Source organism: Bos javanicus, chromosome 18 (genome assembly GCF_032452875.1).
Source record: "Bos javanicus breed banteng chromosome 18, ARS-OSU_banteng_1.0, whole genome shotgun sequence".
NCBI classification, from domain to species: Eukaryota; Metazoa; Chordata; class Mammalia; order Artiodactyla; family Bovidae; genus Bos; species Bos javanicus.
The window spans coordinates 39352088-39379597 of NC_083885.1; the positions used below are offsets into that span (position 1 = coordinate 39352088).

The following is a 27510-nucleotide window of genomic DNA, read 5'->3' on the forward strand; positions in this document are numbered from 1 at the left end:
TTCTCCGCTGCGTCATGGGAGAGAATTAAATAATACACTAGTGAATTAAATGGAATATGTGGCATCTTCAAGAAAACTGGCTTTACAGAAAGAGGGCTAAGAGATACAATAACCAAATGAAATGCATAAAATTCAATTGGATCCAGATTAGGAAAAAAAAATACATATTTGGGAGAACAACTTGGGAAATTTGAATATGTACTAGATAATAGATATTATGGAATTATTGTTAACTTTCCTTGGTATAATCATGTCACTGAGTGGAGAATGCCCTTATTCTTAGAACGCTGAACTGTGTAGAACCAAAGGATCATGGTGTCTACAACTTAACTTTCATATAGTTCAGAAAACAGGAAGTGTGTGTGCACAACTAGGCTATTATATGTCTTAATGGGAATTATTAGGTTTTCCCCCAGAAACTACCAGACTAAGCTAAGATCTCAGCAATAAGTATATATATAAATATATATATATATAGGTAATATGCACACACACAGATATATATATTTGGATGTGCCACATGGCATGTGGGGACCTTAGTTCCCCAACCAGGGATCGAAAATGCACCCATAGTCTTAACCACTGGACCACCAGGGAAGCCCAAGTATATTCTGATTCTGTTCTGCATTTAGTTTAAAAACAGAATAAAATGGACTGATTTCAATACTCTGTTTTTTAAGAACAGAAATATGTTTATTGTTTTTCTAGTTTGAGAATATATATGTAAAGTAAACTGAAAGGCCTATGCACACTCTACATGCCATTGTTAGTTTTGGAATATATTCAAAATTTTATTTATTTAAAATTTAACACAAATAGGATAACAATATACACTCTATTCAGTACACTTGGGCTTCCCTTGTGGCTCAGCTGGTAAAGAATCAGCCTGCATTGTGGGAGACCTAGGTTCGATCCCTGGGTTGGGAAGATCCCCTGGAGAAAGGAAAGGCTACCCACTCCAGTATTCTGGCCTGGAGAAGTCCATGGACTGTATATAGTCCATGGGGTCGCAAAGAGTCAGACACTACTGAGCAACTTTCACTTCACTTCTTCAGTAAACTTGCTTTTATCTTTAAGTTGGAAAGATCTTTATTCCTTACTGGATTGATATGCAAGGTTGTAAAGTACTTGAAATCACCTTTTTTTAATTTTACTTTTTATTTTATATTGGAGTATAGTTGATAAGAGGGCTTCTTAGGTGCCACAGTGGTCAAGGATGCATGCCACTGCAGGAGACCCGGGTTCAAATCCTGGGTCAGGAAGATCCCCTGGAGTAGGAAATGGCAACCTGCCTCAGGATTCTTGTCTGGACAATCCCACGGACAGAGGAGCCTGGCAGGCTACAGTCCATGGGTCGCAAAGAGCTGGACATGACTGAGCAACTAAGCACACACACAGAGTTGATTAACCGTGTTGTATTAGCTTCAGGTGTACAGCAAAGTGACTGAGCCATACATATACCTATATCTATTCTTTTTAAAATTCTTTCCCATTTAGGTTATTACACAATTATTAGGTAAACCTGCTTTTTATACTTAATATATTCTGCATATCTTTTTATATCAATGCATATCAATCCATATTATCTTTAACAACGGAAGCAGGTATATCATTATTTCGCCAATCTTTTACTGATATTTAGGTAGATTCCAACATTCCAATAGGTGCCATTGTGGATATCCTTCTAAAAATATCTATGCATACTTTCAGATTATTTCTTAAGGACACAGTCCCATAAGTGGCATTGCAAGGTTAAAGAGTATGCATGTTTGAAATTTGGATACCCATGTTATTTATGGGTTGAATTATGTCTCCCCACCAATATATGTGTTGAAGTTCTAAGCCCCAGTATCTCAGAATGTGACTTGACTTGGAGATAGGGTCGTCACAGAGGTAGTCAAGTTAAAATGAGTTCATTAGGGTGGGCCCTAATCCAATATGACTTGTGACCTCTAAAGAAGGGTAAAATGTGGAAACAGACACAGGTATGAGAAGAAAACCACATGAAGATGAAGGCAGAGACTGGGGGAAGAGTCTATGCATGGAGCAACACCCAGGACGACCAGCAAACCACCAGAAGCTAGGAGAGAGGCCTTGAACAGTTTCTTCCTCACAGCCCTCAAAAGGATCTAATCCTACTAAGTCTGATCTAGACTGTCCAGCCTCCAGAACTATGAGACAATAAATGGCTGTTGTTTAAAGCACCCAGTTTGTGGTACTTTGTTATGGCAGCACATGCAGTCTAGTACAACCCAGCACCAGACTGCTCTCCGAAAAGGTTCCATGACTGTATCTACGTTGGGTCCAGCTTCTACTCTCGAGCTGTAGGCATTATCAACTTTTCTCATCCTTTGGAAGCTAAGAAGTTATGTTAATTGGCACATCTTTGAAAATAAGATTGACTGTCTTGTAAACAGCACTCATGAGAGTCTTTTTACCATTTTCCTAAGTTATTTTAAAAATAATTTTTTAAGTAATGCATAAACATGGCAAACCACACACACACAGCTGAAAAAGATGGACAGCAAAAATTAAGTCTCTCTGACCTTTAGTCCTTCAGTCTCTTGACTTTGGAAGTAACCATTGTTACCAGATTCTTGTGCCTTTGAGCAAGTTACTTAATCTCTCTATGCTTCAGGTTCTTCATATGTAAAATGGGAATAATATCACCTACATTAATAAAGTTATAAGAATTAAATGTGTCAATTAGAAACAGCTCTTAGAACAGTGTCTGACAATGTTAATGCTATTGAAGTCCTTCCAGTGATACTATCTGTAAGGCCATATACATAAATATGACTTATTTTTAAACATGTAGTAGCATACTACACCAGAGAAGGCAATGGCAACCCACTCCAGTACTCTTGCCTGGAAAATCCCATGGACAGAGGAGCCTGGTAGGCTGCAGTCCTACCAGGGGTCGCTAAGAGTCAGGCACGACTGAGTGTCTTGACTTTCACTTTTCACTTTCATGCATTGGAGAAGGAAATGGCAACCCACTCCAGTGTTCTTGCCTGGAGAATCCCAGGGACAGAGGAGCCTACTGGGCTGCCACCTATGGAGTCGCACAGAGTCAGACACCACTAAAGCGACTTAGCAGCAGCAGCAGCACACTATACATTCTACAGTTGTCCCTTGGTATCAGCAGATTGGTTCCAGGAACCTCAATGATACCAAAATCTCAAGTCCCTTGCGTAAAGTGCTGTAGTATTAATATTCTCACATACCACCTATGATCCTCCTTGCACACATGCTCAGTCACACCTGACTCTGTGCAAGTCCACAGATGGTAACCTGCCAGGCTCTTCTGTCCATGGGATTCTTGAGATAGGAATACCTGAGAGGGTTGCCATTTCCTGCTCCAGGGGATCTTCTCAACCCAGGGATCAAACCCGTGTCTCTCTCACACTGCAGGTGGATTCTTTACCACTGAGTCACCAGGGAAGCCTCACACAATCCTCCAATCTACTCCAAATCATCTCTAGATTTACTTATAATACCCAATACAATGTAAAGTCTATGTAAATAGTTGCCAGTGAGCTGAAAACTCAATTTTGCTTTTTGGTACTTTCTCCAATTTTTCTTCACAATTGTTTCAAGCCAAGGTTGACTGGCTGCATGGATCAAGAACTCTTAGGTATGGAGAGCTGACCTTGTACTGTAACTTGTTTAGTACTATAGCTTGCTTTAAGATACATATCTCAGAGATTATACTATAGCAGCAATTATCAATAACTCTCATTCTTTTAAAGAGCTGCATAATATTCCATTTTATGTGAACCATATATTTTAAGCACTGCTCTATTTATGGGTGTTTACATTATTTCTAATATTTTGCCTGTATAAACAATGCTGCAATGCTTAAATATTTGCCTGTGTGGATTGTACAAATTGGGTAAATTCCCAGAAGCAGAAGAACTGGGTCAAAGTGTAGGTATATTTTTAATGCTGATAGATATTGCCAAATCACCCTACAAAGAGGAAGTGTCAATTTACACCATCACCACCAATGTGTTGAGAGTTTCTATTTCCCCATGCCATCAGTAATAGTGTATTTACATAACTTTTGGAATCCTTGACATTTTTGCACCCTTGAACAAACCATAACAGTAAAGATGAGTGAAAAGTGTCATCAAGCCACTGTCTTGCTAAAAAATGATGCTTCACTTAGAAAAATTGCTTCTAACTCAGCAATTTCTTGGATTCAGCAATCGTCACCTGTGTCCTGTCCTGTCTAATTATTTAGGTCCTATAATATATCAATGTGAATTGTACCACAACCTGCCAATTATTCAAAACAGTATCTCTACCCCTGGCTGACTAGACCAGTTTTAATCAAAGCAAAACATAATCCAAAAAAACCAAAATGACTCACACTGTTTCACTTGAAAATCCTGCTTTGCTGTTAGGATAAAAATTAACACATAACATTTCTTTGGTTAACTAACCAGTAATTCTATTTTATGTATACATTATAACTAGTGGCTGTAAATAAAACTTGATACAGTACTTGAAGAGTCTTACAAGCTTGTAAGACAAAATGTTAGGCCTGTTTCTGTACAGACCTTCCAGCTAAGAATGGTTTTTACAGTGTTAAGAGACTGTGAATAAAAAAACCAGGACTTCCCTCTCTGTCCAGTGGTTGAGAATTTGCTTGCCAGTGCAGGGGACATGGGTTCAATGCCGCTAGGCAACTAAGCCCATGCTTCACAGCTATTGTGGAGGAGGCAAATGGCAACCCACTCCAGTACTCTTGCCTGGAAAATCCCATGGACGGAGGAGCCTGGTAGGCTGCAGTCCATGGGGTCGCGAAGAGTTGGACACGACTGAGCGACTTCACTTTCACTTTTCACTTTCATGCATTGGAGAAGGAAATGGCAACCCACTCCAGTGTTCTTGTCTGGAGAATCCCAGGGACGGGGGAGCCTGGTGGGCTGCCATCTATAGGGTCGCACAGAGTCAGACACGACTGAAGAGACTTAGCAGCAGCAGCCACAACTATTGAACCTGTCTTCTGGAGCCCAGGAGCTACAACTACTGAAGCCTGTGCCCTAGAGCCCGTGCGCTGCAATAGAAGCCACAATGAGAAGCCTGTGCACTGAAATGAAGAGCAGCCCCCGAGCCCTGCAACTGGAGAAAGCCTGCACAAAGCAACAGAGTCCAAGCACAGCCATAAATAAATAAATAAATCTTAAAAAAAAAAGCGCGGAATAATATGTGGCAGAACCCTTATATTGCCCACAAAGCCTATTTGTAAACTTTATAGAAAAAGTTTGCTGAGTGCTGGGGCTTCCCTGGTGGCTCAGCTGGTAAAGAATCCACCTGTAATGCAGGAGACCTGGGTTTGATCCCTGGGTTGGGAAGATCCCCTGGAGAAGGGAACTGATACCTACTCCAGTATTCTGGCCTGGAGAATTTCATGGACTGTATAGTCCGTGGGGTCACGAAGAGTCAGACATGACTGAGCGACTTTCACACACAACATAAGAAGGGCTTCTCGGGGCACTAGTGGTAAAGAACCTGACACAGGAGACAGGGTTCCATCCCTGGGTCACGAACATCCCCTGGAGGAGGGCATAGCAACCCACTCCAGTATTCTTACCTGGAGAATCCCATGGACAGAGGGACCTGGTGGCCTACAGTCCATGGGGTCACAAAGAGTTGGGCACGACTGAAGCAACATAGTAATTTGCCTTTTTTTTTTAAGGACTAACATTTATAAAGGGGCAAGTCTCAGAAAGTTTTTAGGCTAAAAATTGTAAAGTGAAATAGAAACCACTCTGGATATCTTCCTAATAAGGTCTAGAAAAAAAAACAAGTGCATGTTTTAGAGCACTTAGGAAATGACTCCTCAGAGAACTTATGAACATCAATAATTTGGGCTATATACAGATATTAAATATCTCCATGGCACTTTGCAGTTTATAGGGTACTTACAAGCATATTAACTCAACCTGAGGCTCACAACATTCCTGTGAGGAACTGTAGGTCAGAAATGTCTATTAACTTTTATAAGAGGAAAGTGAAGTTTAGAGCTGTAAAGTGACCAATCCAAGATCAACAGCAGTAAGTGCCAGGATCAGATCTTGATCCCAGATCTTGAGACTCGACATGATATAATTTTCATAGGTCCACATTTCCATAATAATTTGCATCCTCCTTTTACCTTCAATTTGTGTATGAGTTTATCAAAAAAGAAAAAGAAAAATGCAATAAATCACAATGATAAACTTTCATTTGAGTTCACATATCAGATCAAAAGGAAATTCTCAAATCAGATTCTTTTCATGACATTTATCCTGATTGCAATCATCCTATAAAACTTAATTTTTCCTTAAATGAATTCAAAGACATGAAAACTTATAACTCTATATACTAAATATAAACTCCATCTCCTTAAAATATGATGATCTTATCAAGACTGTATGAATCTGCATATGGATAGACATATAGGACAATAAAATAGAACTGAAAATCTAGAAATAAATCAATATATTTATTTTCACTTGATTCTGAACAGGGATAACAAGAGAGTTCAATGGGGAAAGAATAGACTTTTCAACAAACAGTGCTGAGAAAACTAGATATATGCATAGAAAAGAATAAAGTTGAACATTCCTGCCTAATACCTATACAAAAATTAACTCAAAATTAATCAAGGAGTAAAATATAAGAGCTGAAACTATAAAATTCTTAGAACAAAATATACATGGAAATCTTTATGATTAAGGACTAGGAGATAGTTTCTTAGATATGACACCTAAGTCAAAGGCAAACAAAAAGAAAAATAGAAGAACTTTGGTGCTTCAAAGGACATTATCAAGAAATTGAAAAGACAACCTACAGAATGGAAAAAAATTTTTGCAAATCACATATGCTATAATAGTTTAGTATACAGAATATTTTTTAAAAAACACTTCTAAAACAATAATAAAAAGGCAAATAACTGAACTCAAAAATGCACAATGCATTTGTGAAGACATTCTCCAAATTGTTAATGATAAGCCCAAGAAGATGTTCAACATTCTTAGTCATCAGGGAAATGCAAATCAAAACCACAGTGAGATATCACTTCACTGTATTACAATGTCTATAAGAACAAGACAAACATTAACAGGTGTAGCACAGGACATGAAGAAATTGGAACTCTCATTCATCACTGGTAGGAATGTAAAATGATGCAGGCTTTTTGGGCAAAAGTTTGACAGTTCCTCAAAATGTTAAACACAGAGTTACCATATGAACCAACAATTTCACTCCTAGGTGTACACTTGAGAGAGCTGAAAACATGACCACATAAAAACTGTACACAAATGTTCACAACAACATTATTCAGAAGAGCCAAAAAAGTGGAAACAACACAAATATCTATCAACTGATGAATGGAAGTAAATGTGGTATATCCATACAATGGAATATTATTTGACCAAAAAAAAAAAAAGAAATGAAGTACTGACACACACATAGCAACACGCGTGAATCTTGAAAACTTGGTGCTAAGTGAGAGGAGCCAACCACAAAGACTCATTATTGTATGATTCCATTTATGTGAAATGTTCAGAATAGGTGAATCCATAGAGACCCAAAGATTGAAAAAGGCTGGAAGGAGGAAGAAGAGGGATTGACAGCTGTCTGGGGTTTCTGTTCAAGGTGATGAAAATGTTTTGGAATTAAATACTTGTGATGTTTCACAACCTTGTGAACATACTAAAATCCACTGAGCTTTACTTTAAAAGGGTGAATTTCATGGTATGTGAATTATAAAGTATAAATCATAATAATTTTTAAATGAAATTCTTTAAGTTGTCCTATCAATATTGTTGTAATGTAAAGCCCTAACAAGGTTTTTGCAGGAGCCAATAAATATAAACAAGAGGATATTTCAAGGGAAAGTTAATATAGTTAAAGTGGCAAAATAATAGCATTAGTTCGTAAGTAGACTGGTAAAGTAAAAGTAAAAGTGAAGCTGAAAAAAACCCAAGATTAATGAAAAAGTCTTCTAGATCCAGAACATGTTTAGGTGACAGCAGAGAAAAAATAAATGAATTTCTTATTTAATAATTTTTCCCTTATTTGACTATAACCCTGAATCATAACACCTCAGAGGCATTTCTAGGGTGTATGTGTGTGTGTGTGTATTAGTTGCTCAGTTGTGTCAGACTCTTTGTGATCCCATGGAACTATAGCCCACCAGGCTTCTCTGTCCTATGGGATTCCCAGCCAAGAATACTGGAGTGGGTTGCCATTTTCTTCTCCAGGGGATCTTCCCAAGCTAGGGATTGAATCCATGTCCCCTGCAATGCAGGCACATTCTTTACTGTCTGAGCCACCAGGTAAGCCCATTTCTAGGGTACATGAAGGTTTTAAAAATAGCATTATTATGACTCTATTTTACTTGCAGTTCAAGTAGATGAAACCAACCACCCAGTATTACACATTATTATATGATGAAGCCAAGAAATATCCCTGGAGGCTCTTTCCTAATGCTTTGAAAGTTGAAAGTGAAGTCGCTCAGTTGTGTCCGACTCTTTGCGACCCCATGGACTGTAGCCCACCAGGCTCCTCCGTCCATGGGATTCTCCAGGCAAGAGTACTGGAGTAGGTTGCCATTTCCTTCTCCTAATGCTTTACCTGCTAGCTATTTTCATATTGAAAATGTCAACTATGTCAATTTTAAAGTGACATAATACAGCCGTATTTGTATCCCTCAGTCTAAACTCATGAAGAATTACTGTTAAGTACAAAAGCCAGTGTTTATTCCAGCTTACATTCTTACACTGTCTACAAGCCTTCTGGTTGGATGAGACTATTCCATTTTCTGGTTACCTACCCAGAAATTCAAATTTTAAAGGAAATTTTAATTTTTTATTTTAAAATGAAATTTAACTGAAGTTCAAGAATAATAATTTCTACCTCAAATCCCAGCCACAATGAATGAATAAGCCATTTACCAAAGAATTATGAAGGAACAAGATCCTCTCACATTAAACACAAGATGGAGAGAATGATATCATCTCTTGAGAGATTTCTGGAAAAGCCATTTTGCAAGAATGCTTTATGCAAATACCAGGACTTGTTGCTTTATAAGCAAAGGTCAGCATTCTCTTTAGCCTCCTCTTTGTGGGGTCAATGATCATACGGGATACATGCATAACGCTTTCATACATTCATTTTACTTAATCAGCACACCAACCCTACGACAGTAGAGACTAGGAATTATTACACTATTATCCATTTCACATTTTAGGAAGCAGGGGTTCAAAATAGAGAAGTGACTTGCCCAAAGTAACCAGGCTTGTAAGCCACACACTCAAAGCTGGATCTTCTAATATCAGATTTCACCTTCTTTCCACCGCATGCCCTACTTCTCCATGTGAGCCTTATCAAAGGCAGACTTACACATTCTACAATGAGAGGGATGACAGAATGAGAGGTAAGGAAGGGAAGTGGTGAGGAAACAGAAGGGAACGATGAGAGGGGAAAGAAGTGTTTTATTAGGAAATGAGTCTAACCATTCTCAATTGCCCCAAATGTCCCTTAAGTGGCAACAATGCTACAAGTTACCCTTCTCTGAATTAATCTTATGCCGCCGGTGTACAGCTACTGTTATTAGTCGAGAATCATGTTTGAGACTTACATGTCTAAAAGGAATTAAAGATTTGTCTCCTCCGAGTTTCTGACAGCTGAACCTAGCCCCTCCCACAGTGGTCCGTGGCCCCTAGGTCTCGGTCACATTTAATGCCTTAGGGGCCCGAAGAAACCATGAGATGTGGGGAAATGAAGGGACGAGTGTTTGGGTTTGGGGAAACGGGGAGGCTAAGGTTGGGCTAAGGAGAGGGGGAACCTGTGGTGGAACTGTGGTTGGGGGATGTGGGTTTTGTGGCTGAACTCGAAGGTGGGGTAGGAAACCAGGATCAGAGCTGACAGTCAGGGTGAAGTTAAAAGGTTCAGGAGACGATAAGGGGAGCTGAGGAGCTGACAGGACCAGAGAAAGACCTTGGAGAGTGCGAGGCTGGGTGGTCTGCGCGGCGCGAGGATGCAGAAGAGGCCCCTCTCAAATGTCTGTGATTGGATGCTCTCTTAGATCCCGCCTCCCCGGACCCCCTCCCTATAAGCCCCGCCCATGCCTCCGGGCGCGCGCCTGGGGAGCGGGGAGGGGGACCAAGCTGAAGAAGGGGGGGGGGGGGTGAAGAGGAGAGACTCGTGCACGCGCTCCACTCGCTGCGGGTGCGCGAGCAGCGCGCTCCCGCCACCCGCGTCGCCATCTTTTCCCCCTCAGTCTGTCTGTCTGCTGTTGGCTTTGTCCGTCTGCAGCGCCGCCCCTCGGCTCCCCACCACCGGCACGACCCGGAGCTGCCCTCTGCTCGCCGGGGCCCAGTCGCGGAGAGCCCCGGCCCGGCGGGCCCGAGCTGCGGCTCGGGGCCCATTGTCCGGCGGTCTGTCTGTCCGGAGGCGGGGCCCAGGGACCCGGAGCGCCGCGGAGCGCCGAGGCGCCGGGTAAAAAGACCCCCGACTCTTTCCATCCGGGACCAGGCTGAGGATGCAGGGGCTCCTCGCCCCCTCCCTTGGTCGCCGGCTGTTGGTCCTTTTGTCAGTCTGCGTCTGGGGAGGGGGCCAGGGGCTCATTCTGGCCTGGGGGGCGGGGGCCGTCCTGGCTCCGACCCTCCCCCTGCCCCCGGCTCCCGCGACGCGGCCGGACCCGGCTGACTCCCCACCGCGGCCGTTCCTCTTTCCCGTCCCTCTGGCGATCTCGGGCGCGGGAGGGGTGTCCGCGCCGCCGCCCTCTCCGCGTGGGCCTAGGTCGGTCTCAGCCGGGCACCGCCGGGACGCCCCCGGCGACTGACAGGCTGGGCTGGACCTGGGGGAGGGAGAGGATGGGCGTGAGGGTGCCGACCCGGGTATCAGTCCGGAGCCGCCGTCTCCAGAAAGGCTTCTAAATTTAGATTTCTGAGAAGACTGTATTGTCTGAGCGTTTGTCTGAGCCGCCTCGGAAGCCCTCTGGCTCTTGGCTGATAATTCCCGGGAATCTACCTGTGCTCCTGCTTCAGGAAGCCAGAGGGACGGTCTCGGCTGAGTATACACAAGCTCCGGACCAAACAGAAGCGGGAACAGGGTGAACCGGGAGGCGGCTACGTGACCAGCTTTCTTGTCCTCTCCTTTTTGGCAGGTACAAACCACTGGGATTCAGGCGAGTTTACTTTGCTCCGTGGGAACTGCACCAGATCTGGAGGTGGGAGTGAACCCTCTTTTCTTAAAGCTTGGATTTCACCCATTTTTTTCCTTGCCGAAGTCTGTGGCGTGTCCTGGAACCTGCAGCCTAACACCTGTGAGAGATCAGGGACAGTGTTAAGAGGAGTTGTTGGCCTCCCTCCCAAGGATTCTTAACCTTGTACTAAAGATGGACAAAGTTGCCTCCCTTTTAAAATAGGATCTCTTGTAAACCTGAATCTCACCGGTTACCTTTCTTCCCATCCTCTTTTTCTTCCAGATGGTGATGTTCAGGCTATCCATTTACATTTTTGTGTGGGTTTCGGATTACGACTTGGGAACTGAGTCAGTGTTGAAAGTAAAACTGAGTTAGTGAACTTTAGGGCACTGTGTCTATGGAATTCTTTAGCTTTTACTGCTGTAAAACAATTGGCTAATCTCTGAGATCTTGTTGTGCAGTCAAGAATGTACCTCCAGTGCTAGATTTTTTAATTGTTAATTAATTAAATGACATTTATTTTCAAGAGTCCAAAACCCCACAGGCTTTCTTTTTTTTTGAGGGAGGTAAGAATATTTGCTTCTGTTTTCCCTTCAATCCCTCAGGTGTGAAGTCAGTCCCATTGGGTACCATCTGGTTGGTTCCTCATTTGACCACTAGGAGGACTGTGAGATGCAGTGGACACTGGAGATTTAAATATGCAAATACTGATCTCTGTTTCAGACTTGTAGCTTTAGTATTGTTTAGTATTTAGTATTGTTGCCTCACCAAGATGATCTGAATAGAGCCTGTCTCAAATTATTTGGCCTTCTTTTGAAGGATCTTTATTGCCTTTATCTCATAGTTTCAATTTCAGATCTTGATGGGAAGAAAATATAAATATTAGTTAAGATTTCGTTTCTTCCTTATACAATAGAGAGCTATTCCTCTGCAAATTTGGGGGGAAAAAATGATAGGCAACCTGCATTTCATTCAACTTTCTGTTTTGTGATTCCACAGACTTATAGAAAAAGACCCAAAGTGTAATATTCATTCACCGCTTCAGTTTATGACATAACTATTTGATTAAAAAGAAATCATCTAAACAAACAAAACTTAGAGAACACGTTTCATTAACATTAGCACTCAGCATTCTACCTTAAAATTGATTTTTACTGTATACATTTGGAGTTTTTTTTTTTTTTTTTTAATTAAAGGTCTGAAAAAGAACTGTGTTTGATATGCAGATATGATAGAAGACTGCCTGAAAGCTGCTTCCTTTGCCACTTCCTGTGGAGGCCTGTCTTTGCCATTTGCGGTTTCTTTCTTCTTTTGGTAAGGGGAGGCAGGATCTGATTACAGGTCTGAGGTCCTTTCTAGCTACATAGAGGAGTTAGTTGGCATAACAGGAGGCAAGTCTTCACTAACTTGAGTGCAGAGTATAGATGGTAGTAAGTAACCTCTTATAATGCCTCTTAAGGCAGTAAACTACAATTTTATATTTGCTTATTCAGTGTGAGTACAATTTGAGAAGGGAGGAACTGAAAGAAAAGTTCGAGGGTGATCAGGTCCACATTCTTATCTTTGGTAGGAAAGAGAATATCTCTCTTTTCAATCTATGTCTGTTTATTCACTCTGTCTTTCAAAGAAAATTCACAGCTTCCTCTACTAATCCATTTCAGACTCTCTAACAACACTTAATGCTGGGAAAGCCTTTCTTATAACTAACCAGGAACTGTAGGCGTAAGTATCTGTTTCCTCCTATTTCAGGGAAGCAGGTGCATGTCTCTGCAACACTCCTCATTTGGGGACTTTTTCTCTTTGTTCTTCCCACTCTTTGCTACACAAAGGCTGGATTGAGAAGAGGCACTACAGTTATTAACTTTGACCGCCACCTGGGAGCATGTGAGCAGGGCCAGGTTGATACTTCACACTGGGGTATTGAATTAGTACTCAACAATGTGGACGGCACCCAGCTCTTCTGGTGAAAGCCCATCTTCAGCATTGGAAGTCTGATTTGCTTTAGTGCCCTGTCATCCACAGTGCCTGGCACTGTGCCTACATCACTAGTAGAGGCTCTACTTCCCATGTTTTCATTGACAGGTGCCCAAGAGTTTTGAGATATTTCCTGTTTCACAGGAATGTGGTGCCTTTGTCCCCTCCAGGAGAGATAACCTCTTGAAAAAAACATCTGGAGGCTCCCACTGGTGCAGATTGCAGGGCTTGACTTCCAGAGGGCATGTGACATGTGAGCTGCCACCCTTTTGAGCTTCCTTTGCTTCCTTTTACAATTTGTGGGGTGAGCCCACAGTGTGTCTAACGCTGGTTGCCTGAGTTTTTCACTTTCCTTTCTACCCTGTGACCTTGAACATGATTACTTAACAGTATTCTGGATTCCACAAGTGGATTTAGAGTGAAATTCTCTAAATCCTTTAGAGTCCCATCTCAAACTTCTTGGGACCTTAATGTTATGCCAGAGATTTATTCATTTCTCTCTTTAAGTAGTACAGTAATTTATAAATGGTGAGTTTTATATGCTCAAAAACTATTTTAAAAAGTCTTTTATCTTTTAATTGTGTATAATTTCCAGGCTGAATGACACATGCTAACATTATCCTTTTTATTGTAGGTTGGCACCTTGCAAGGAGGTGGTAACATCCAGTCGTGAAACTGGGAAAAGCCAGAGCTCTTGGATCAGGAAAACATGTCCCGTCGGAAACAGACAAATCCAAATAAAGTTCACTGTGAGTATGGGACTTTTCTCTTCTAAAACCTGGGAATGCTGAGGGTTGGAATGGAAGAGTAATCTGAATTTAGGTGATTGGCTCACACTAATTCTTGAAGCAAAAAAGAGTCAAAGGTGTCAAATGTGATGGATTTAAAGTGTGTCTGTGCTAGGCGAAGTCTTGGAAACCTGTCTTAGGAATAGGTGTTCTTGATTCATCCTTAGTATTCACATTAACAGACATTTATAGGGTTCCTACTCTGTGCAAAGCTTTGTGCTAGATGCCAAGGCTATAAAACAATAAAATGATATGTAAGACTAAAATGTAGCCACAGATATATAGAGAGGTAGATGAGCATATAGCAAGATAATCTATGCTAAGTGTCAAATAAGGATGCTGTACACTGTGTGTACTACAGAAGGTAAGAGGAGGGAGAGAACTCCATGGACTGAAGTAGCGAGGGAATGCTTGATGGAAGAGGCCCCACAACATGACTTTGAACTGGGCTTTAGAAAGTAGAAGGTGGGTTTTTTTAAAACAGAGGAAAGGAGAGTTTTGTAAAATCAGGTAGGGGAAACTGCATGAGCAAAGATACAAAGAGGGAATGCACATGATATGTTCAGGGAACAAGGAGACTTTGTATGAAGCAGAAGTTTCATTTGTTCAGAAACCACAGACCGTGAGGTTGGAGATGTTTAACTCTACATTGCAGAGGCCTGAAGGCCAGGCCAAGTTCATACTTCATTGTGACCGTAAGGAGATACTGTAAGGTTTTTAAACAGGGAGAGTGGAGTGACATTTAAACTACAAAGTAGTGTGCGGGATGGATCACATGAAGGAGAGACTGATAACAGAAAACAGCTGTGCTTTACTGCCTTGCATTATTTCTCATCAGGTTCATATCTTTGTTTTAGTTCAGTAATTGGATTATAAACTTCTGGAGGGCAGACACTATGTCCCATATATAATTACTGCTATCCCTTTCAACTTTTAGCACTGCTCAGATTTGTTGTTTACTTACTAAGTCATATCCAACTATTTTGTGACCCCATGGACTGTAGCCCGCCAGGATCCTCTGTCCATGGGATTTCCCAGACAAGAATACTGGTGTGGGTTGCCATTTCCTCCTCCAGGGTAACTTCCTGACTTAGGGATCGAACCCATCTCCTGCTTGGCAGGTGGATTTTGTTTTTACCACTGAGCCATCAGGGAAGCAGCACTCCTTAGAGTGGGTGTTCAAAAGGGCCTTATTAAATGAGCATTGACATATTTATGCAGATTTGAGACAATTAACCAATTTCCTTTGTTCTGAGCAGATAAACATCTTCATTCAAACGTAAAAAAGAGACAAATAGCCCCCTATTGTTATGGAGGACTGACTAAAGCACAGCAACATTTGAAGGGAATTCAGCGTTAGAACATTTGAAAGATTTTTTTTTTAAGGAAAGAAATCCTACATTTGAGAGGTTAGGTTAGTCAAGGAGTTAAAAGGACTAAAATCTATTAAAAAGATACTGTATGCCAAACAGTGTGTACCTTATTTTATTTTATTGGGTAATTTCAAGAGTAGGAGAGAAAACCATAGGTACGGAGGAATTAAGAGGACTTCAGTATGTTATAGATTAAATGAGATTAGGGTGGTAAACATTCATATACAATTACTTCTTCTATTCAAGTCCCAGAAGAGTTGTATAAAACAGAGCAAGTTTGGATGCTTCTCAGAGTGTATTTTATAGTAAGTGGATCTGGAAGGCTGCTTAATATAAAAGTGAGTGGTTCAGAAACAATTAGAAATTGTTCAGAAGCAATTTAGAAATTGCTGCCAAAACAGTGAAATTCAGTGGCCCTAAATGTGAGGATTGTCAAGAGAGACAGGATGAAGTATCTGTAGCATAGGTAATTGAACACAGAAGTTCAGGATTGTCTTCTCTGCTCTGGTTTGAAGATGAATATTGATAAAGATACAGATGTTTCTCCAAGAAGGCAGGGTAGGAAAAGGAACTCTTAGTAAAGTGATGAGTTCACAAATAAGGCAGTCACTGGAGTTGGGATTTACCTGTAAAAGCCACCTGTCCAAAGAGACTTGGAGGAATGTAGCTCACAGAGATGATATATGACTGTGATCAGTCCAGGGGAGCCAGTAAATGCTTGTGTGGCAGATTCCTACACCCACATAGCATAAATCCATAGCCGCATCTCTTCCCACCATAGTCACTCAAAGCCAGGGTGAGCTGCTACTGGAGTTGGAACACGCCATAGAGAAGAAGGGAATACCATATCCACGGCTGCAGAAATGCAGTTTTCTAGAGTTGAGCTAGTGAATATCGTAGTACAGTGGTGGAACGGGTAGGACTTTGCAAGCTCTGCGCTGGTAACCATTAAGAGGGCTATGAACAGCAAGGTTCGGGTGCAACTAAAAAGCAGACCTTCAGGGAGGGGCTGTTTTCAGTGAGACCTTTGGGCAGGAAATTGTGAATGCATCTCACACAATGGACTAAGAAAGAAGAAAGACCCTGAGATTTGCTAGTCTCTCGGAACCTTCTGCTTATTTACTATTTTGGGACTAAAGCTGATCCTCCCTTTTTTGAAAGCTCATTTTCTCATTGCCCATGATAATAATGACAAGTGGAAGTTAGTAATTTCAGTCTTCTGACCACGTGAGCCTTCTATCCCCTTGCAGCAAAATAGAACCAATCAAATATATTGAATTTAATGCCTCTCCTCTATTTAAAGTAAATGGAATGGATTCAGGTTCTGGGAGGAAGGAAGGTCTGCAGAAGCTTTGCTTAAATGTCAAAGCCAATCGGCATTTGAGCAGAGTAATGGCTGAGCTCCATCAGATCTGCCTTCTGGGAAGAAGAGGATTGTGTGGCATGAAGCTCAAAGCCCGCCTAAAAGAATATATTAAGAATTGCACTGCTGTAGCCCAGCAGCATCTGTCAGATCTACTTTAGAAGCCAACGGGCAGGATGCTCTGGCATACACTTGGCTTTTCTTAGGACTGTCTCTGGATCTAAATTATCGTCATGATCTCTCCTTCTCCCAGAAACATCTAGGCAGTCTTTATGTTTTGCCCAGTTGGTTAATAGACTTGATGCAGAGCTTTGGAATAGAAGTCCAGAATTATTGTTAGTTACAGAGGAACTGCTGATAGCTTGAGATCTCTGTTAGATCTCTTCCCTCCCTTCTTCCTCATCTCACCCCCTTCTGACTACAAACTTCTGTAAACTGTTTCTAGAGTGGTTTCGAATACAGTCCTTTGCACACTTTCATTTGATGTGTTTATACCAAGCAAACCACTTAAATAAAGGAAAACTATTTCTTAAGAGACTTTTGTTTTCAAACTATATATGAGACTGAAAACTTCCAACTTCAATTAGTTTTTTAACTTTTACAGAGAAGTAGGAAAAAAGGCTTTAAAGTCCCTCATCTTCTAAAAAGTGCAATTTGTTTTGTCTTTATTCATTGTCAGCATCCTTGTAAGATAATGGTTCTGTTCCCAACATGTAGCACCTCAGTTACGGAGACTGTCAGCTAGAAAAAGAATCCTAAGCACCTCACTCCTAACACTAACTTATTTTATTTTGAATTCGACATCTGCTCTCCTAGAAAATGTCTCAACTGCTATACTTGATTTCATTCCACCAGACATTGCATTTATTTAACTGCACCAAAGACTCAAGAAAGAGAATTGTAAAATCTTTTTCTTTCTAGTAACTTTCATCTCAGGCTTCTCATCTGTTCTACAGACTTGCTTGTGTGACTTTATTCTTATCTGGTCTAAAAAACCTTAGCCAGATCAGACCAACAGTATCTAGATTTCATACCATAAAATGAGAGGTAGCACCTTGCTTTTTACTGTTGAGCTTAGATGACTTTTTCTCAACTATCAATAGACAAATAAATACCCATGTTAATTAAATAAGATGGTTACTTTACATTAATATCTAAAACCAGAGGATTTTTTTAACCTACTCCAATAGTCTCAAGACAGAAGGAAATAATAATTCTACACTGTAAAAGCAGGCAATTGTGTAACACTTCTTAATCACTAGTATCTGTATAGATCATATTATACCTGAGTTAATATGACATACTTTTAGCAAGTATCACTACCTTCTTATGAAAGAATCCTTTTTAATAGTTTTTATATAGTTTGCTTTATGCTGATATTTAAAATAGGAATATCCCTGAGGAGTAAAGTTTACCTTAGCCTTTTTCCCAAGTCAGGAGTGGAATAAAATATGGGACCATAGCTTTTCTTTCCAAACTGCCAAAGGAAAGAATAACAGAATTAATATAGCCAAACTATCCAAGGTGAGAATGCTCCCAAAAGTCCTGGATAGGACGGCTGTATTATTCAGACTCTTCTCTGTTCTGTGAAGGCCTAAATATTTAGATAACGTCAAGAGAAGTAAAATATTAGCCCAGGTTAATGGAGACTAGACTGAATTACTAGCTGATCTTAAAAAGTACATATCCTTTTAGATGTCCTTTGAATCCAGTGGTGATTCCCCATTAAGAAAGGAGGGGAAAGTATAGATTCTTGGTGTGTTAAAAACCTAGCTGGTTTCTAGATAGGCTTCTTTAGAGATGTCTTTGATGCGGATGGTCTGCCCTTGATAATTATATGCTAGTACATAACTTATTCCTTAGTGTCATACCTGCCACGGCCACCAGGTCCAAAAACATGCATTTACCCAGAGTTCATTAACTGTTCCAGTTGGCCATGGTCTTGTGGTTACAGAGGAACCAACAAGGAGAAATTCAATATTTTACTCCTACAGAGAGGAAAGAGGAGGCACTGTAACAAAGAATTCATTTTTTGCTCTCCCTTGCTATAATTTATACCCAGTGTGTCATCCTGAATATTATGAAAGTCGACGTGAAGCAGCTTATTTTTCCTTTACTTGAGGGCTGTGTATCTAGAAGTGCACGTAGACTTTCAGCATCTCTGTTCCCACTCATAGCGTCATTCAGAGTAGCATAATATCACTCTAAGCCAGGCATGGTAACTCATCACATGGCGTCAGAACCGGAAAATGATGGTTCCTTCCGTCATTACTGGCCTTGAGAATATTATTTTGATATTTGCATTGTGTATATCAGTTTCTCCTAGAAGGAAAGTAACACTGACGGTAGGATCAGAGCTATTCTTATCACACAAAGACAACCATTTGTTTTTGGTAAAATCACTCTAATGAACCACTTAAAGTTCTGTTTACAACTATGCTAGAAAGGAGTTGAAAAATATAGTTATTAAGGGTTGGATAGACTGGAGTTTGAATCTTTGTTTCCACCATAGATCTTAGTTTTTCTCCCAAGTAAAATATGGATAGTAATTCCCACAACAAAGACTCTTGCAGAGAATTAAGGTGAAGTAGCAACTATAAAGGAGGAGAAGGGGGCAAAAGAGGATGAGATAGTTGGATGGCATCACTGACTCAACAGGCATGAGTTTGAGCAAACTCTGGGAGATGATGAAGGACAGGGAAGCCTGGAGTGCTTCAGTTCATGGGATCGCAAAGAGTCAAACACGACCTAGCGACTGAACAACAAAGCAACTATAAAGCACCTAACACAGCCTGGAACTTGGAAGTGCCAAATAATCACTATTATTAGCATTCAGCACTTAACATATAGGACATGTTCACTGAATATTTGCTGAACAAATACCTGAGTGAATCACACAAAGCCCGTGTGTGTTCTCAATCGCTCAGTCATGTCCAACTCTTTGCGACCCCATGAACTGTAGCCCACCAGGCTCCTCTGTTCATGGAATTATCCAAGCAAGAATACTGGAGTGGGTTGCCATTTCCTCCTCTAGGGGATCTACCTGGCCCAGGGATTAAACCTGAGTCTCCTGTGGCTTCCTGCATTGGCAGGCGGGTTCGTTACCACTGAGCCACCTGGGAAGTCATACTTCACATCAGTTTTTTCACTGCCCGAAGACTAGTTGTTCAAGTCATTTGACCAGGTTATTTCTCCTAAATCATTGTATCAGCCTCAGAATCTGAGCCTGTTTAATTTCCCTTTTCTCTTCATTAAGAAAGCACCGGGCCTATTGTCAGACATTTCACTAGGGCTTTTATTATTCTTCCTTGGTGGCTGTAGTTTCCACTCTGACTGAGATAATGGAAACCTTGAGAAACCCAATTCTTTTTTTTCCTTATGCCTGGCCTCTTGGAAATAAAAGAGCACTTAAATGTTAACTCTTCAATAACCACACAGACACCAGGCGGAGTTCCTTGGGATAAATGCACAATCAAGGATGGTTCCAGGGCTTTTGGATACTCCATACAAAGAGAAAAAAACCATACTAAACCAAGGAGACTAGATGAAATATTATCCTGTTGTGAACTGGTTGGCATGTTTCGGAAGTTTGTTCCTCAGCAGAAGTGGGTTCACATATTATCCATTTTCCTTTTAATCAATCATTCTACCAGTTTTTTATTTGCTTGTGACTAATTTTTATAGATGTGAGAGAGTTAAGAGAAAACTTCCATAGTATGTCTTGTAAGGAGAATGGATGAAAGATGGAGTCAGAGATACTGTTTTTAGATGGATCATTTGAAGCATTTGTTTACATAGTCAGAAGTTGGCAGTCAGGGCCATGTCACTAATACACTAAGATTCGAAATTATGCCCAGATTTGTCACCCTATCTTCATCCCATCGCTTTGCCTCCTCTTGTCTCTGTCTCTCCATTCCTGATGGAACGTTATAATAGCAATTTATCACCTCTAAAAGGAGTCAAGAGTAGGAGGATTTAAGAGAAGCAAATGCTGCTTTCTAGAGCATCTGGCTTCTTGCCCAGGAGGAGTAGCTGTGCCCAGAAACCACTGGAGGCCACCAGCTGACTTGGAGATGAATGACCCCACCACAGGGTACCTGCCTGTCTCCTACCTTTGAATGGTCTGCCTTTCCAACCAGCTTGCCTGGGGATGTACCGCCCAGCTGGTGGCCTGACTATTTTTCCTTGTGACCACCAGGGGATCAAGTATTTGCTGGGCTAGAAGAGCAAGCCCGCCAGGCGATGATGAAAACTGATTTTCCTGGAGACCTTGGCAGTCAGCGACAAGCTATCCAACAACTAAGAGATCAGGACTCCAGTAGCAGTGAGTTCTGCACCTTCTGGTAATGACTCAGGGCAATGGGAGAAGAATTATCAGAGTGTGTGTGCTCTGGGGATTGTGCATGGGGGTTGGGAGGAAGACCTGAAGGAGATTTTTGGATCCTCAGTGTTCCCACAGGTGTTTTAAGGTGTATGGGCATATGCTTGTTCAGAGAGATAACAGGTTTGACATTATGTTTTTGTTTTTTTTAAAAACTCAAGGACTGCAGTACTTGGCATAGTGCCATACATAGATAGGTTTGTGATAACTCTGATAGGGGCATAGGGATGTTTAGGGATGTTTAGTATGCAAGGAGCCCCTGGGCTAGATCAAATGAGAAGAAAAAAAAAAAATCCCTGTCCTTTAGAATCTATTTATTCATAATTAATAAAATATAAGCATGGTATTCTTGAAAGTTTTGCTTGAGGACCCAGTTTTAATGCTCTGTAAGAGGATTTGCTTGTTAGTGAGATTACATAGCATATAAACTGCTAATGTGGAGGTCTTTACACCCCACGTCCTGAGTAGATCCCTTTGATTAAGAGATTGAAAAGACAGTGGCTGGTAACTGGTTGAACCTCAGGGATCATCTGTTCCATGACTTGCTTGAACAAATAAACTTTGAGATGTATTATTTTCTAGGATGATACCCTCACTTTACTAATTTGATCCTTCTGATATTGGTTGTTATTAGTATCAATTCAGATTGACATTTCTGATTTTTCTCCACATTTGGGGTTGGAAAGGAAAGAAGAGGGAGACAGTTCTGCACTCTTCTACGTACATTTTCTATTTAAACTAACATGTTAGCAATGAAAAGTAATTTAGCAAGTCATTGCTCAGGTACAGAAAAATAAACCCAAATATTTCTAGAAAATCTGTGGGAGCCACCAGTTTTAGTAGTAGGTGGGAATGCCAAATCTATAGAGGTCTGGTAGGTTTCCATTCTGGAAAAGTTGTATCATCCCTTTACATGGCAGACTTTTTTTTTTTTTTTAACCTTTCTAGTACATATATTTGAATTTTTGAGAAATTACAAAAAGTGTTTGATACAGTATTGTCTTAGACTACAAGTATTCTAAATAAGCTGATGAGAAAACATTGTATCATTTAATCTATGCCAATCCTTACTTACTGAAGTGGATTCAAACTAAACCTTGGGACTGAGGAGTAATGCACGTGTACTACAGATCTTTCCAGGGCTCAAATCCAGGCCACTAACCAAGTGGGATATCTAACAGAGACACAAGTAACTACCAGCAGGTGACATGGGTAGATTTTCTTTGGAAGAAAGGGAATGTGACCAGTTTTGCCCAGTTACTGGTAGACTTAGAAATTACTTAAGGCATAGTAGAAGATAAGCGTCGTTAGTTAAGAAAGCCGAGTCCCACTGCCGATGCAGAGAGCCTGGTGAAGCTCCATCCTGTATTCTTCTCACTGACATTCAGGCCCAGGAGTCCAAGACCCAGGTGGTGTTGGGACGGGACTAGAGTCTGACAGCTTCCCCAGGTTTGGCTTCCTCTCGGGATCTTCAATGTACTAGCACTTTTTTTTCCCCTTTCAGAAAGAACTCCTTACATTACTACGTTTAAAAAAAAATTTTCTTTTCCTATTTTATAATAGAGAGGAAAAAAAAAATCAGCTCACACAAACCTTGCAGATCCCCAGCCACAGGCAGACCTCTGCACAGCCACATCCTACACCTAAACTAAAACAAACTCAATTCTTACTTCAGTCATGAGAAATGATGTTTCATCCCGAAGTAAAGAATATCCTGTTGCCTCCAGTTAAGCATTCAGTTATCCATCAGATAATCCAAGGAACCACCAGGAATAATGGAGTTATTTAGCCTAGACTGCTGAGTTCCTAGCAGGGTGAGGACACCATGAGTCAAACACCACTGCAGAATGCCAGAGGTTGGTTGCTGTACTAATTCTTGCACTGTCCTGAGCAGCTTTTCCCCTAGAAAGTGACATTTTTACCTAATTTCTTACTACCTCCTTTATTGATAAAAAGAAAGAAAAACTTGGTGTTTCTACAAGTGCGCCTTGGGGTTTGTTGGGAGAGAAAAGACTAGTGGGTCTCAGAATAGAACAGAGTATATGGAGAAACTGCAGCGAGGTTAGGGACAAAAGTAAGTAATAAAATCAGTGATAAGTGTTGGTAAGTTGGAAGTGGTGTGTTGTCGGAATAAGCATGGTGTGAGGTGCATGGGAGGTGTGATTTGAAGTGTGAGATATTTGGGAACCGTGTGTAAGAAGTTATCGCTTTTTTGATAATATACAAGGCCTAATAACCATTTTCCAATGCAGTTTTACCTCCAATTTTCTCTTTTGTGTATATATGACAATATAAGGAACAGTGAGAGCTGGCTTCCACTTAACATGATTTGTACTCAAAAAAAGCTCTGATACCAGCTATATTATGGAAGATCTGGGGGTGTTTTCCATTTTAGCTGCAAACTCTTGGGTGGAAATCAACACAAGATGCACTCATGCAAAATCAGAACCAGTGACCAGTTTGTGTGTTCCAGGTGACAGTGAGGGAGATGAAGAGGAGACCACACAAGATGAAGTCTCTTCCCATACGTCAGAGGAAGATGGAGGAGTGGTCAAAGTGGAAAAAGAGTTAGAAAATGCAGAACAGCCTGTTGGTGGAAAGAAAGTAGTAGAGCATGAGGCAAGTGACAAATGGCTCCTGAGTCTGGGCACCCCTTCCCCTTCTGCTCTGTCCAGATGCCTCTCTTCCACCTGAAGGCACTCTCGCCTCTGAGGGTCTCCCAGGTTTTCAGACGTAGCCTCTCTTCTTTCACAGCACCAGGTACCCAACCCTCAGGCACACAGTTCTCATCACACCCAGCCTTCCTTTTCTACCCGCCCACATATCACTTTACCCACACGCAGCTCCTGCTCCCAAAGCTCCCCACTTCTTTCCGGCAGAATGTCCATCTTTGTAAAACTATTAGCTGACTTGCTGAGATGTACTCTTGAATACACTTGCAAATTTCAGTCACAGTGTTAAATGAGGTGCCATCTTTTCACTAAATTGTCTCTTGAGGATTCTTGCAAGAGGCATGGCAGGAGGGAAAGCTAGTTTTCTCCCTACAGAGTTTACCTTAGGGTGGAAAATTAGATAAGCTCTCTGGAGTAATTCTATGTCTTCATGGCAGGAAGCCTTGGAAAAAATGAAGATGGGAACAAATTTAATTCCCTTTCCCCTGTCACTCTCCTTTGACCCATGATGGGAACCTGAGAATAATGGATGATAAGAGGTTGTGTTCCTTTTAACAGGATACCCTTTTAAAAGAAGCAGGGGCAGGGAAGAGACTGGTAAACCATCTTAGTGAATTGCCTACTTGTTGTGTTGCAGGTCACGGAGAATTTGCATTCTGACCCGTTACTTGGACTCTGCCAGTGTCCCCTCTGCCAGCTCGACTGTGGGAGTCGGGAGCAGCTGATTGCTCACGTGTACCAGGTATGGTTTGGGGAGCCACATGCTCTGGAAAACAGGCGCCAGTGACTTGTTTAGCCTTTGCCTCCAACCCCAGAAAGAACCTTGGGTTGTTTTTGCTTCCACCCAGATTCCACTCTTAAAGAATAAGTAGGATACATTGAGTGAATATGTTCTGGGTTCCCAGGCAGACATTGTGAAAATTAAGTATCATTTTTTTCCTAAAGTAATTAATGTATATTTTATATAGTGAGAGAGAAATGGGCTTTGTTTTAAAGAAGAAAAAAGTGAATTAACAGATGTTTCTGAAAGACTGGAGAAAGTTAGTGTAAACCAACACATCAGAACAAGACAACCGTCCAGTTGCAGAACACATGTGTCATGATTTGTAGTGAACAGGCATCAGCACACATGGCAGCCTGGGTTTTACCATAAAGATCACTGGTTCATGAGGGGAAGCATTTCTTCAGAAGACTGACACTGAAAGATGGAAGGAAAGGCTGTGCATTTAAATACCTTTTGGGTACCAGTCTTCCCAGCCAGCTTCTAGACTTGGCCTTCAGTGCTCCTTTAAAGTGTACTTCTTGGGCTTCCCTGGTGGCTCAAGATGGTAAAGTGCATTTGTACCTACACAGCATGGGGCAGACAGACCATGAGAAATTATCCTGAGCAAAAATTCTTCTCTGGCTCTGAAGAGGAATGTGGCATCTCATTGTTCCCCAAGCCAGCCCCACATCCCAGAACAGAGTCAGAACTCAAATCAGTGAAATCTGAGCAGTGGTGTGGATGGCCTCGCCCTTCTGAAGGCCCTTTAACATGAGCCTGTTCCTTTTCTGGATGCTAAATAGGGAGAAGAGTTCTTGTTCTAAGACTAAGAGGAATGTTTCCCAGAAAGTAGTTCTTCAGTGGGTAGAACTTGTCCTGGAGCTGGTGTGAGTTGACAGATGAGGCTCTCTTTTCCAGCACACTGCAGCCGTGGTGAGCGCCAAGAGCTACATGTGTCCCGTCTGTGGCCGGGCCCTCAGCTCCCCAGGGTCACTGGGTCGCCACCTCTTAATCCACTCGGAGGACCAGCGGTCGAACTGTGCTGTGTGTGGAGCCCGTTTCACTAGCCATGCCACATTTAACAGGTGAGCCGGGCACCTAAACCTCTATGCTGGGAGCAGATAACTGGGTGTGGGTTCTCCTTTCCCAGTCAAAGACTTGGCGTTGCAAAGGCAACTGACTCTTGACTCTGGAAATACAAGGAAGGAGGCTAGTAAATATGTCCATTCCGTTAAAACACCCCCAAAGGGAAATGAATTCTCGTGTCTTTCCTCGATCAGAATATCTTCATCTGGAAAGAGACGTGGGAAGTCCAAGAACCTTCATGATAAAGCTTGGAGAAAGAAGTTAGAGAGGCCATGAGGACCCTCACAGGAGGACAGTCTCCACCGTGTCCAGGAAGACTGGGGCTGTGTGCACTGTCCGCACCGTTTGCTAGTTACTGTACAAGGCAGGGTCGGGCAGGGGGAGGTGAAGCCAGTGGACCGGACCTCCCCTACAGCAGCTGCCACCTCAAGGAGGACTGCCCTGCACAACTCCTAAAGACACCATCAGTTTGGCTTGAACAGGACTGCACATCATAAGGGCTCCTCCTCTGATTTCTGGTGCTTGCTGTGGCAGTTGGCTCAGTCCCTAACTCCAGGTGGGCTTCAAGATTTGGTAGACACCCTGGCCCAAAGAAGGGCAAGAGTGGAAAGGTGGAGTAGGTCTCCCAAGTACTCAAACTGACCCCTAGTGGTGAACTTGGAGTGACTGGCCTGGCAGAACAGAAGAAATCAGGGCCTTGTTAGACCATGGCATTAACTGTACAAAATTTTTGCTTTCCAGTGAGAAACTCCCTGAAGTCCTTAATGTGGAATCCCTACCACCAGCCCACAGTGAGGGCCCCTCCAGTGCCGAGGGGAAGGACATTGCCTTTACTCCTCCAGTGTACCCTGCTGGAATTCTGCTTGTGTGCAACAACTGTGCTGCCTACCGGAAGCTGCTGGAAGCCCAGACCCCCAGCGTCCGCAAATGGGCCTTGCGTCGGCAGAATGAGCCTTTGGAAGTCCGGCTGCAGCGACTGGAACGAGAGCGCACAGCCAAGAAGAGCCGGCGGGACAATGAGACCCCCGAGGAGCGGGAGGTGAGGCGCATGAGGGACCGAGAAGCCAAGCGCCTGCAGCGCATGCAGGAGACGGATGAGCAGCGGGCACGCCGGCTGCAACGAGATCGGGAGGCCATGAGGCTGAAGCGAGCCAACGAGACCCCTGAGAAGCGGCAGGCCCGGCTCATCCGGGAGCGGGAGGCCAAGCGGCTCAAGAGGAGGCTGGAGAAAATGGACATGATGTTGCGAGCTCAGTTTGGCCAGGACCCTTCTGCCATGGCAGCCTTAGCAGCCGAAATGAACTTCTTCCAGCTACCTGTGAGTGGGGTGGAGTTGGACAGCCAACTCCTGGGCAAGATGGCCTTTGAAGAGCAGAACAGCAGCTCTCTGCACTGAAGCCACACCCTCCTGCCTGCCTTCCCCACTCACCACCCACCCAAGCCCACAGGGATCCGCACTCAGTCACCCTCAGATTCTGTCCTTGCGGCGGAGGCAGGCCCGGGTTTGTTGCAGGTGGACCTGCATACCCCTTGCATGTGGGAGCAGGATGATGGAGTCAGGAGGGACCCGGCTCCAGGCAGCTGTGGACGAGGGAGCAGGCACTCCAGACACTTCAACTCTCCAGCCCACTGCTGCAAGGTCTGCGCGTGGGACTGTGGGGTCCCGGTGCGGCCCACGGAGTTACGAGGGCAAATAAATTAATTTTATCTTTACTGACCTTTCCTGCTCTTCTCTTGATTTCATTCTAGCAAATGAAGTGATCTAAGACCTGGATGGAAGTTTTCAGGCAGGAACTTCCAGTGATTGTCTTTTTCCAAGGGAGGGTGCTCCTCCACTTAGGCTCTCCAAGCACAGATCCCTTATCTGGCCCTTCACAAGTTAATGACAACACCGAGAAAGAACC

At 42.4% G+C, this 27510-nt stretch overlaps 1 protein-coding gene across 8 annotated transcripts; it reads left to right on the forward strand.

Annotated features, from left to right (window-relative positions):
* The first annotated feature begins 10477 nt into the window (after positions 1–10477).
* Positions 10478–27319, forward strand: ZNF821 (zinc finger protein 821). 8 transcript variants are annotated; one of them, XR_009730840.1, is made up of 9 exons: positions 11166–11230; positions 12433–12520; positions 13815–13929; positions 20903–21028; positions 23559–23704; positions 24395–24499; positions 25439–25605; positions 25801–26162; positions 26348–26433. XR_009730840.1 is itself a non-coding variant. In XM_061387793.1 (8 exons), the coding sequence occupies exons 3-8, from the start codon at positions 13890–13892 to the stop codon at positions 27000–27002; spliced, it is 1239 nt and encodes a 412-aa protein (XP_061243777.1). In that variant the 5' UTR covers positions 10478–10497; positions 11168–11230; positions 13815–13889; the 3' UTR covers positions 27003–27319. The 8 variants fall into 8 exon arrangements, 7 of the variants coding, with proteins under 7 accessions (XP_061243777.1, XP_061243776.1, XP_061243778.1 ...); XM_061387793.1 differs by lacking the exons at positions 12433–12520; positions 25801–26162 and adding an exon at positions 10478–10497 and having other exon boundaries at positions 11168–11230; positions 26348–27319; XM_061387792.1 differs by lacking the exon at positions 25801–26162 and having other exon boundaries at positions 10830–11230; positions 26348–27319.
* The last annotated feature ends 191 nt before the right edge of the window (positions 27320–27510 follow it).

Excerpts from the sequence above, each read along its gene's own strand:
- ZNF821 (XM_061387793.1), top strand. The coding sequence starts at position 13,890 with ATGTCCCGTCGGAAACAGACAAATCCAAATAAAGTTCACT. Across the intron at positions 21,029-23,558 it reads AGATCAGGACTCCAGTAGCA|GTGACAGTGAGGGAGATGAA; the intron begins GTGAGTTCTGCA and ends TGTGTGTTCCAG. Across the intron at positions 25,606-26,347 it reads AGCCATGCCACATTTAACAG|TGAGAAACTCCCTGAAGTCC; the intron begins GTGAGCCGGGCA and ends TTTGCTTTCCAG.